The sequence below is a fragment of the Lissotriton helveticus genome, chromosome 7 (assembly GCF_964261635.1).
Source record: "Lissotriton helveticus chromosome 7, aLisHel1.1, whole genome shotgun sequence".
Lineage (NCBI taxonomy): Eukaryota > Metazoa > Chordata > Amphibia > Caudata > Salamandridae > Lissotriton > Lissotriton helveticus.
Window position 1 is genome coordinate 349,397,431 of NC_136068.1, and position 12,865 is coordinate 349,410,295.

General features: G+C 44.5%; 1 protein-coding gene across 1 annotated transcript in view; it reads left to right on the forward strand.

Annotated features, from left to right (window-relative positions):
* TOP1 (DNA topoisomerase I) overlaps positions 1–12,865 on the forward strand; it is a 289,068-nt gene that overhangs the window by 44,717 nt on the left and 231,486 nt on the right. The window contains exon 4 of the mRNA XM_078652157.1: positions 5,810–6,668. Within this exon, the coding sequence (XP_078508283.1) occupies positions 5,810–6,668 (859 nt within the window). The remainder of the gene's footprint in view (positions 1–5,809; positions 6,669–12,865) is intronic.

A 12,865-nucleotide genomic window follows, 5' to 3' on the forward strand; every position in this document is an offset into this window, starting at 1 on the left:
CCGATACTGGGTCGACATCCCTCTTTTACAAGGTGCTCAAGGGTGATCGCCAAATAGACAAGTCTGGCATCTGTGACAAATGGGCTGATGCTCTGTCCATACTGCTTACCGATGGCACATGGAAAAGAGCACTTGCTCTGGTTGGTAAGGTGGCAAGTAGCATGTGGTTCAAATGGACGGAGTTTTATTATCTGCATCATGCTTGCATGACTCCGCAGCAGTTGCACAATCTCAAAAGATAGGTCTGCTGCTTGCCTGCAATGTGGGGTAACACCGGCGTCGTCCTACATATGACATGGCAATGTGGTAGACTTCAGAGCTGTTGGAGAGATTCTACGAGCTCTGCAGGAGGTCACATATGTGGCGATGGAGCACTCCATCAGCAACTACTTACTAAATGTACTCCAGACGCGGGGACAAAATGAGCTATCGATCAGCCCCTCTGAGCCTGGTGCTTGCTAAACATCGGCTGGCCATCCATTGAATACAGCCCCCTGCGCCGGTGGCGTGGAGAGCTCTGCAGGAGGTAACATATGTGGCGATGGAGCACTCCATCAGCAACTACTTACTATGGGTACTCCAGACGCGGGGCCAAAATGAGCTATCGATTTGCCCCTCTGAGCCTGGTGCTTGCTTAACATCGGCTGGCCATCCATTGGATACAGCCCCCTGTGCGGTGGCGTGGAGATGGCTGCTGGATCTACAGGAATGAGGTGTGGCTGAGAGAGGACTATGGGTTGTGTACACCGATAAGCATGCTGAAAAGGCTTTAGACCGTTGGGCAGACCTTTTGGATAGCTTAGCAGCGGTAGAGCTGTTGACAGACCACGTACTGGCAGTCTTCCAGAGCCCTGGCCAGACACCGCCTCCTTTGAGGTTTGGGGGTCGAAACTGGTCAGCTCTTGTAACTGGAGGTTCTTGTGTGTTTAATAGGCGTCCGGGGTGGTTGCGATAGTGCTTTTTTCCCCCCTCCTTGTCCTCCAATCCCCTACATGGGGGCTCCTCCCTTTCATTCTACCTTTCTCATGTGCCCTATCCTCCCCATTTGCAATTAGTTGCAAGGGTTTGGATGTGTGGCTATCTATTGTTGGAAGACTGTTGCTACGTAAACCCGCTGCTGCTTGCTTTTTGTTACTACACTGTTATTGTTTATTTGGGATACATGCAATATTGTCTCCTGAGATGAGCACTGATACCTTTATTCATTAGTAAAATATCAATCAGGTTACATAATTTGGAAAACAGGAAAAATATCAATAATACAGAACACATTACAGTCTGCATATAAGCATTACATGTAGTTATAAAAATGTGGCGCAAAATATCAGTCAAAATTCTTAGAGTTTCTAAGAAAAATAGTCTTGCAAAGCTAATCAATAATTAAATAGTTGGCAAAAATCTCCCATTACGAGAAATAAATGCGTAAAACAAATCTTTTTAGACCTAATTAATTAGTCAAAACATAAACTTAAAGTTTAGCATCTAAAGAGCCTTTCTATCTGTTGCTGCTCTGTGCATCTCTGTATCTAAAGAGCAAAAAGGAGGGAGACAGCCCGCCCTTCACCAGACCTCAAAGGAATCTGGCCTGCAGTGCCAAAATATGAAGTGGAAGCAAGAAACCTCCCCCTGAATCTCCTGGGACGCACCTCCCCTTCAGCAATCTCCCGGGACGTTTCGCGTCCCTAACCCATAGAAGCCAGCTGAGCTGAGAAAGCCAGCCCCCATCCAGAGAGGACATTATTTTATACTCTAATTATTGGCAGACTACACAAAGATGTAGCATCTTTCAGGAAAACCTGTACGTGATTGGTCAGTCATGATGGCATGCGTTCTCACTACACTGACTCATTCTAAAATCCTGACTTTACCAGTTTTAACAAAAGAAGCATACATGAATAACTACATTTGCAACATTTACTAAGAAAAATGTTTCATTCTAATTCTCTTCTTTCCCTTCTAAGCGCAATCAGATGGATACTTTTAACTAACTGGTACATTGGCACAGTCACAAGAATCTACAGTTCAAGATGTCCTTCACTTCTTGTCATGAGGAAAGCTGCCACAGTCTGCGCATGCTCCCTTCTCATTAAATTGCAAGCCATAGCCTTGATGGATTCACAGGCAGCCATGTTTTGTGTAGGCCCCAAAAATAAAACAAACACAAAGATAATATTAATTTCATGGAAATCGGCCCATTATGTTTCCCAACTCCATACTAATACCCCTTATAAATGTTTACCTAGCCAAGTTATTAGTATAAAGCTGCTTTCTCTAATTTGTGTACAACATGCAAAAATGTGCAATGTGCAAAATAGCATCTTCATGCTTTAGTGTAAATTTTAAAAGCACACACAATTAATATAGTGCACACAGCAACATGCATTAGTGTTTTAGATAGCTTTTCATGCAAAAAGCATTTAGTCCCCTGTGTAGTGTTTGGTGCATTTGTTAATTCACACACATTATAAAAAGAGGTGTTATTTAACTTGAAAATATTTATCAAAATATGCAAAAAGTCAAAGTCCTTTAAGACCGAAATAGTGAATTTAGTATACATGGATGAGCTGGGAAGAGAGAAACACATTCTATTAATCTTCAAAGGTAAAAAGGCCACTTTTCTCTACATTGGAAAAAACACATGTAAATTCAGAAAAAGCATTTCAGGCTGAATAGGCCTCACTTTCATGTTTTTCATGTGCCATGTTTTTAACTTGCACCAAAATGTGCGTGCCAATTTAAATGCAGTCTGTCTGAAGCACAATAATAAAACAATGCCTGACTGCAGATGAAATCTGCTCCATCAATGGCACCCACCCGCGGGAATCATAAACCTGCCCTCAGTCTTTATCTCCCAATTAAGGGAGCTCAGGACATGTTCTGTCCTTTGCTCCTGGGGACTACTTGCCCCAAACACCATATTGGCCACTCCTGCAGCGTTTCCACCAGTGGGTGGTTTCTTGGGACAGAGTTCCCCCATTCTCCTGCTTGTGCCCTATCTGGGAATGCTCAAAGCAAAGAGATTGGAAATAGGGTGCCGTATGAACAGCCCTGCTTACATTCCTATGGTTTTAACTGAATTTTCTTCTGGTCTATCAACCTTTAATGGATTGTGGAGATCTGAGGCGAGTTGAGTATTTTTATAAGCCACCACGAAACTGCCAGTTTGAGAAAGGAAAATGACTGTACCAATGATAGTTAAATGAAAACATTGCATGGTGAACGTGGGTTTGTAGTGGAAAGTGACCGTTGCATAGAAGTGAAGAATTTAGACATTGGTATGAGAGCTCTGGCTTAAAAATGTCCACAATTGTAGTGGTTGGAGTACATCGCGCAATGCCTTTCATTGAATGGTTCATTGATTTGCTGGTACAAAAATCCTGCTCAGTTTAAGTAATAACCCTCGCATGCTCCTTTAAAATTTTAAATTGCCAGTAGCTGGATGCACTCTTACTTGAAAACCATAATGCTGAGCTGTGGGTTCCACAAACTCCAATAGCCATAGAAATATTTTCTTACCCGAGGTTGGTTGATTTCTTCATAACTTTCCTCCCACCCTACTCGGTGGCGCAATGCATTCACCTGTTAAGGCTCCGTTCTGCTCCTGGTGAGCTGCCTCATAATAAACCCCCCATCATAATGGTCGCCATGGAAACGGGGTCAGAGGAGAGCGGCCCGTGTTGTCCCAGTGATGCAGAACTTTGTTCACACACACTGGTCTTTTTTGTAAGGCATGTGTCCGAGGCGTCGCCCACGAAGAATTGCGGGGTTTCAGACCTAGGTTGCCGTGTAATCTGGTATGTTCCAAATGCTGAGCAACGTCCAAGTTGTGGGCCCCAGTGACTCGAAAGCCGGAACGGCGGGCGATCCGGTTTTAGTCCTGATGTGTCAGGACTGTCTGAACGAACCACATTTCCAAGGCAGAGAACATGTCAAACCGGAGATACACCCATGGTAAGAAATCTGTACTTGGGGTTCTTGTGAACGGTTCGGAAACACTGCAGAAAAGAGCGTTTCTTTTGTGAGGCTAACGCTAGGGATAGAATTGGTTGCTTCTGTATCGCCATCTACTGGCGAAAACATGGAACAGCAGATGTATGAATCATGAAGAGGCTGTAGGTTTAAGGATTTTTTTATTTTATTTTATTCATTACCTTACCAAATACAAGCAGCACGTGCCCCTGTCCATTTTAAAGGTCGCTGTGTGTCGTGGGCCAGGCACTCGGCAACAAATATTTTATGTATCTGTGTTTACAACTATGTAATGAATCACTTGGAACCAAAATATTTTGAGGAATATAGTAGGCACCAGAAGGGCATAGGCAACACCTCGATTTGACCCCAGTGGGCAATTTTTACACCGCTGCATTCAGATTGGAACATAGCTCCATCAGGGGAGCAGGCCTAGTAACATCTTCCTAATCGATCCTGCCAACTAATGCTGCCTGTGGACCACACTGCTGTAGCTTTCTGCATTTCTCCTACCCTGCCTGTGTGAATACTCCTGCTGAGCATGTGTGGAGAAAATGTAGTAGTGACTGTCCGACTCTGCAAGATGATGCTGCCAAGTCGCCCATGGGCATGAAGCCAGTTTGCTTTTTTGAGGAATATGAAGTTGTCTACCCCTTGGCCCCCATTTTTTTTTGCTGGTATTGGTGCTAATTTTCTGGAGCTGGTTCTGCTGTAAAACTAGAATCTAAACAATACAGAAAACGTTAAGTTACTGTATATGTAAAGTTGCAAGCTGAATCTTGAAAATATTGGCATAAATAAAGAGATAATGGCATGCGTCATTGACACTGCTGGATCTTAATGTTTACGCTGTTCTCCTTGCTGTGACTTCATCAAAACTCCTGCATCACAGCACGGTCCGGTGTAACAGTTCACGTAGGCCCAGTTTTTTGTTTTTTTTCCGATGTTTGGGCACAAGTGGCAGGGCAATTCTCCATGCCTTATTTTACACTAGCTAGAGAAAGTTCTGGCAAATCCTTGATCTAGGTGCTGCGGCATTGGAAGAATGAAACTGACCAACCAAGCCCTTTAAATATTGGCTGTGCAAATCCTTTTTGGGAGAAAACAAATATCAAAATATACCCGAGGTGTGTGCTTATGGTATTCCTCCTCGTACTAGAACACTTGACTCAAACTTCTTAATTCACAATGTCCTTTGCATGGCTCTTGAACTTTTCAAGAAACTAAGCTAAATACGTAGGCAGTGTACCAATTTGGTTTGTGTACAGGTTGACTAAAGTCAAAATTGCTGTCTCATAATACTACAAAAGAGAACCTAACTTCTGCACAAGCCGCTTGAGTTTTATAGCATTCCTTTAAACCAGTATGCCCACCCCTGCTTTTCAATTTAAGATAAGATAATCTCTGCAGTTCATCATGCAAAATGGTACATTTAAGATCCCATATTTGGGGCCAGAGCAGGCATGTTTGTACACTGCAACTGGAACCTGTGCGTTTATGTACATGATCTACCATTAAATGGATCCTTTACCCTGTGAAGTTTGCATTATTCACAATATGGTCTCATCCATGGTGTCTTCAGTAGCGTTCAGGACCCTTTGCAATGCAGTAGCATTAATCTGGATTTGTTGCTGTGTGTTGGTTCTTTTCACTTCTGGTGTTTTAGTGACTTTTCATACTTGATTGGTGGAGAATGTTCTTCTGTACTATTTAAGGGTGATACCCTGCTGAGAGCTAATCAAGTTTTTCTGTTTGAGGAGGCAAAGCTTAGTGCTATCCACTTTAAGCCTGAAATAATATCTCCAGTTTAATGTGTCTAACTATTCCGTCTTATCCACAGCGAGCACAAACATTCCTCCGAGAAGAAACACAAAGATAAAGACAAAGAAAAACATAAAGAGAAGGATGCCAGCATAGAAAAACACAAGGATGGCATATTGGAAAAACACCGAGATAAAGATGGTGGGGTGGAAAAAATTAAGATTAGCATCTCTGAGAAACATCCTAAAGACAAGGTTTTCATCATTGAGAAACCGGACGGTGTTTTGGAAAAGCACAAGGTTAACAGTATGGAGAAACACAAGGACAAAGATGTTAGTGCTGAGAAACACAAGGACAAAGATGTTAGTGCTGAGAAACACAAGGACAAAGATGTTAGTGCTGAGAAACACAAGGACAAAGATGTTAGTGCTGAGAAACACAAGGACAAAGATGTTAGTGCTGAGAAACACAAGGACAAAGATGTTAGTGCTGAAAAACACCGAGACAAGGATGCCAGTGCTGAGAAACATAAGGACAAAGATGCCAGTGTTCTGAAACACAAGGACAAAGATGGCAGTGCCTTAAAACACAAAGACGGTAGTGGTGAGAAACGGAAAGACAAAGATAAAGAGGGCAGTTCTGAGAAACGCAAGGACAAGGATGGGGGTGCTGAAAAACAAAAAGACAGCAGTGCAGAGAAACATCACGATAAAGATAGTCCAGAGAAACACAAGGATAGCCTATTGGAGAAACCCAAGGATGGTCTTGTGGACAAACACAAGGATGCTAGTGTAGAAAAACTTAAGGACAAGGAAGGCATAGTGGAAAAACACAAAAATAAAGATGGCAGCTCGGAAAAACACAAAAACAAGGATGGTAGCTCCAAACACAAGGACAAACACCGAGAGAAGGACAAAGAAAAAAAAAAGAAAGAAAAGGTATGAATTTACAATATGGCCCATTTTGAAGCTCTGTTTTATTGTCGCCCATCTGCATATATGGATCTCCATGGATATTATTGTATTTATTCTTGCCTGACCAAGACTATCAAAGTAACAAAGATCTGTGGAATGATAACGCAATTTTTGTGCTTGGTTTTTCACCAATTACATTTTATGGCATATCTTGTCTGTCCCTTTCACATTGTACTTATTCTATATTGTTGGTGTTGACTAAAAATGTCCGGTGCCTAGCTTGGGACAAACCGTTTGCTTAAAAGTTGAAATTTTATGATCTAATTGTATTAACATTTTAGTTATGTTGCTGAAAGCATTCTGCACGTCGCCTAATTTCTCGTCTTTTAGTGCATCATCCTGTCACTTCCAGGTTGTTTATTTCACATAGCAGTCTTTCTTGAGTATTTTTATCTTCTAAATTATTTTAGATGGCCACTATTAAAGTTCTTCTGACGTGAAATCTTGGGACCTGGTTTCTGACGGTAAATTTCTATGTGTGCAGCTTTAATGCCAAATTAATTTAGACGCACCCTTTGGAAGCTTCACTTTATTACTGCAGTATTTGTGAACTTGTTTCTGGAACATTGGTGGTTGCCCATCCACAACTCACCCTAATACTTTTCTCTGTTGCGAATAGTGTGTACTTGTGTTCTTGTTGGAGGAGGGGGGGTGTTCGGACTCTTTCGCACCCTGTTTTTTAAAGGCATTGTTTAGCGAACCGTGGGCAGCTATAGGGGTAATATGTTCCAACTCCAGTCTAAAGGGACTTTGCCTATGAAACTGAATTATCATGGTCTCTTAGCTTCAGTAAGAATATGTCCTTTCAGCTCTGTGCACTAATGTGGAAAGGCTTGATGGGTAAGGGCCTCCTATATCGTGCTTACTTCTCCCCTGTGCGATTAAGGAGTATTCTGACCGGGGTGGCTTTGCCTGCTCATAGTCTCAATGGGGTGATAAGAACAAGCAATTGCAATGCAGTAGGTTTTGCATTTACGAGAGTTTGACTATTGGCAATGCAATCGCTTCAACTCTCGCACATGCAACGCCTATTGCATTGCAAATTACTAGCGCCCATGCGGTGCTTTCACATTCATGGAGGCTCCGCCCACTTTCTTTAGACATGCCGCGCCTAAAGAAAAGGGGCGCAACCGCGATTAAAGTGAAACCGCAGCATTTGGCGCTTTGCAAGAAGGCATCTGTCAAGTTGACAAACAGATGTTTGGTATTTTTTGTGTAATAGCACATGCACTGCCCAGACTCTTATCTACACAAGGCATACAGAACCATGCTCTTACTGAATATGTGAAACTGTAAGGATTGGCTTGAGTTATAATCAGAAAATGCAGTATTTTTATTAGCTGTTTCACTAACTTTCTTTATTTCTTTATTGTTTGGCTTATTTGTTCTGATGCTAGTCAAGTCACATTTATTGGTATAGTTACTTAAAACCATTGCATAACAAAAGCAAACCATAAAAACCTTACAAAATAGTAAAATATTGCATGACTTTAAAAGCGGTCCGTAGATACTATCACAAGATAAACTAGTTAATAAAACCTTAAATACATGTAGTGAGCAGTGGTGCAGGTTGTGCGGCATTAAAAGGATGCGTGACCCTCCTTGACCTCCTTCATATTTTTTTTTGTAGCTGCAAGATAAGGAGCTGGAGTGGAGATTTCTGGGAGGATGGTAGGGGAGGTAATGAGGGAATGGATAATGACCGGGCCATTCTTCCAGAAGGCCTTGTGAGCCAAGCACACGACTTTAGCCCCTTGGCTGCGGGGCCGATTCCCCCGCTGTGCTGAGGGGGGCTCAGCGGGTCATGCTCAGCTAGTCATGAGCCACGTTTCTCGTGTGCTCATGACGAGCTGAGCTCGTCATGACCACACCCGTTCCTTAGAACGCCCAGCTCAGCAGGGAAATTAGCCCCGCACCTGAGCGTTCTAACGGTCCGAACTCAGCTCGTCATGAGCACACGAGAACTGTGGCTCATGACGAGCTGAGCTAGTCATGAGCTTCATAGGGGTTAAATTGTATCCTTGCGGTGATAGGGAGCCAGTGAAGGCTCCTTAGTGCTGGTTTTGCAGATTGCTTGCGAGGAATCTGAAGGAGCAGGCGAGCAGCACAGTTCTGGATCGTCTGGAGTTTATGAATAGTAAATTGAGGAGCTCCCAGGTAGAGAGCATTCCCAGCCATTTTTAAATGCAACATGGCTAATAGTAGATTCCCAGAGTTGGGACATCTATGATCTGATGCAACATTTTCCTGCTGCTAGTTATCAGTTACTTATGACCGTTTGAATCAGTTGAACTGTAGTTTCACTATTGTTCCTATTGGAACCGGTTTGAGCCATGGGGAATTCCGGAATTACTGGGCTCATTGTGAGCAATGGGCCACTTTAGGTAAGATGACCTGGGGCTGGCCTACGATGTGATTCAGAACTGAGCACCAAGTAAAGCCCATTTGCCCTTGACTCTTAGGGTAGGGAGGTGAGCATTCGAAGGTCTACTCTGGGTCATGGCACGGGGGTTGGAGTAACTTTTCACTAACTGATTGCGGAGCCAGTGATTCATGATCCATATGAAACGTACTTTATTCTACGTGACACACATTACACAAATGAATCTGCTACTGTATCAGGAACAGATTAACTGCTATGGTTAATATACAGGCAACTCCAGTGTCAAACTGCTATAGCCTTCAATGGGTCAATTTATCTTGATCTCTTGAGCTCCTCTCTTACCTTGAATTGGTCTTCTTTGCTATAGACTTCACCCCAATCACTTGTTCTAAAGGTCTTTAGTGCCAAGGTGCTCCATTCCCGGGTGTGAGTTTGTACTTTATTCCTCCTCTTCATTTAATCTCTGCGGAAGTCTCATTTTGAGGCACTGTTACTGTCTCGGGGGCAGCCCTGATACTTCCTGCCTGCTTTCAGATTTCTGGGGTCTGAAAGGTCAGTTTTGTGCCAAGACCATTTGAGGTCTCTGCAAGGATCACAGACCCAACCAAAATATCCCTTTGAGGTGAGTCCACCCCAGGGTCACTTGAGATGGGGAGCAGCTGCGCATTGAGGTGTGGCGGGAGCGCAGTGGACTGCAATGGTCCCTGGAGCTTGCTGTCTAGGGTACATGTGCTGCAGAGGCCTAAAAGTGGGCTTAGAGCTCGAATCACAGGTTGCAGTTTCAGGCTTTTCAGCAGCTACACAGGCGGGTTCCCACAGCAGCAGAGATTCCCTGCTCTAGGTATATGCAGTTTCAGTCTGAAAGGGCAACCTCACTAAGCTCTCCCAGGGCAAGGAGGAGGGTTGCTATTATCTCGAGGCCCAGTAGATGGCAGCAGTCACATGCATTCTGTGAGCAGAGCATACCACACTTGTCTGCAGCACCAATCTCCCCCTTAACCTTCCTTAGTTCAGATGTCGACTGCTGACCTTTGGCCCTTACTCTGGTCTAGAGGTCAGGTCTGTAACGTTTAAATTGATACGGGCTACTTACGTTCAGTCAAAATCAACACGAGCTACTATTAATGTTGTACCTATACTGTAAGATTACATTTGTGTCCACCTTAAGCAGGATTACTAGCCGTTTTCACCTCTGTAGGATTACCAGCAGTAATATAAGAAAGGCTTTGTCAGTTTAGAATGCCTCTGCAAGGGTAACGCATAACCGCTGCAATGCCCTTGGCCCTGAGGTAATAGTACCATGGCAATATTATTAGTAATAAGATTCCCAATGCTTCATGATTTCTTTCAGTTATCCATCTACTTTGAAAATTATGGGTTTGGATTATACACACATTTTTTGTCTCCAGTTTACACTTTTAAATTTTGGTATACACATTATTTCAACCAAACAAAAGCTTCTAATTTAGTAGGCTGGATGGCAACTGGGCAGCTACTAACGGTTAGCTGGGGTGCTACGAGTGACTCGTGAGCTACTCGTGGAAACAGCTAGGTAACTGGGCGAGGCACTCTGAGCGTATCCTTGTGCAGAAACCCCTCCAGTGCTTCTCTCAGCAGCAAGTGCAGCAAGGCTGTTCTCAGGGCAGATTCTCGGTGCTCCCAGTAGGAATTCCTTGGGGATGTCCCCTCGCGTGGCTTGCCAAGTGGCTGTCGACCACTAGCAGTGGTTCACAGAAGTTTATCCAAATCCATGCAGGGCTTTGTCTGGGCGTCATTGGTCAGCGAAAGTCCTATTTATTTATACTACTTCCAGACAGCTTGAGTTTTAACTCCTTCGCAGCGGGGTAATTCCCCCACTGTGCTGGGGGGGTGGGGGCGCACAGCGCCCCGTGCTCATGACAAGCTCAGCTAGTCATGAGGCTCATGACGAGCTGAGCTCGTCATGACAACACCCGTTTCCGTGGAACGTTCAGCACAGCAGGGGAATTATCCCCGCGTGTGAGTGCCATGGCTCATGACGAGCTCAGCTCGTCATGAGCACCTGAGCACCGTGCCTCATGACGAGCTGAGCTCTTCATGAGCACTTAAGGTGTTAAGGCACACTTCTGGGAGATGTTTCAGGTACATCTGCTCTTTGTTTATTCCTTCCTGACCGGCAAGCCACATTTTTTGTCTTCGAGTGTCCGCAGGAATAAGGGGTGTGGTTGGACGTCTCTGGATCAGAGAAAGTCAAAACACGGTCTCAAAAGAAAGCAGTGTGTATATCCTTCATGCAGCATTTGGGTGGAGTGTGGGGGCAGTGGGTGGCTACCACTTTTGGGGTGGGGTGGATGAAAGTGGCACAACTGGGGCCAAGACTATCTGTACTTGCAGTCTTCTACCCTGCCACTCTGGCCTTTCAGAAAGGTTTCAGAAATGCATTGAAGGAGCCTAGCAATAAACATTGCTCGTCTTGAAGGTTGTTGTCTTCCTTCCTTTTGTACTTCCTCTCCCAGGGGAAGTTTAAAATGAATTTGTGTCCGCAGTCAATGTGCACCTAACTCTTTGTACTACATACAACTTGCATATATTCGTGCAACATCTGTCATCTGGACGCAGTGAAGGATCTAGTTGCAGGGGGCAGGCAGACCCACTTAAAGCAGATAAACAGTTGGCAGCTCTCCGTGCACAGGTTACCCGAGAAAATACTTTTCGGTCTGACTGCGATCAACTCTGACGAAAAGGAGCTCTGTTGAAAAGACCTCTCTAAGCCTCAATGGTTCTACACGATACAGACTGAGGCATCCCTTTGGGAACTTTGGCGCCCTAAGGAGAACTGAGCTGGGAGGAGCCAGAGGGGATCGAGCTAGGCCCACCAACCACACCAGAGTTTCAGGAAGCCGACAAATTTCTTCGGGGGCGAAGAGCTCAACGACTACCAGAGGCTGTTCCCAGACGTCGAAAGAGCTGATGAGCTGTAGCAAGATATTGTTGCCAGAGGATGGAAACGACTCCTACCCCTTAAGGCATGGGTACGTGCAAACACTTACAATGGGGCCACAAAGTATGGTCTGTTGTGTGCAGGGTGGCGGAAGGGGGTCTAAGTGGGTCAGGGATTGTGTAAGGAGGTCTAAAAAAATGTTGAATAAACGGCCAAGCATTTATTTGCAGGTTTAATACATTCTTGGCCGTTTATTTAACATTTTTGTTCTGAATGTTAGTGCTCAGTAACTAAACAGCAGCTCGTGCTGCATGCGTCCCAGGGCCGTACTTAGAGTATCACTGCTTTAAGGCCATCTCTTGCAGACGATATCGCCACGTACATTTCTGTGGTAAAAAAGGCAGCAGATGGCTATGGAGCCTAATTCAAGATAGAGAAGGTACAGACCTGCTTTCTTCTTAAAACTTCCTGTGCCCTTGCAGAGCTGGAACCAATATCTTCTGAGCTTACCAGCCCTCTGGTCCAGGTAAGGGAGGCTTTCAGGGAGCCAGCACCCTGCAGAGCTGTGACCCCCAAGATTGGGGAGAAAAAAATGTGTGCACTCCTCCAGAGACCCACCATACGTTTGTGGAAAACCTGTGGCAGACTTCTCCATCACATCCACGGCCAGAAAGAGAGCAAACATCTTTACTTCCACTGGCCCACCCCCTTGAAGGAGGGCAAGAGTGGAAGCAGAGAGGAGCAGCAACATTTGAAGGATGGCAAACTGCAGCGCCCCCATGCACTGTTACGGCAGCTAAAAATGGGAAGAAATTGGCAAGCGAATAAAAAACCCTCTCAGAGCAGTTTTAAAGGCGG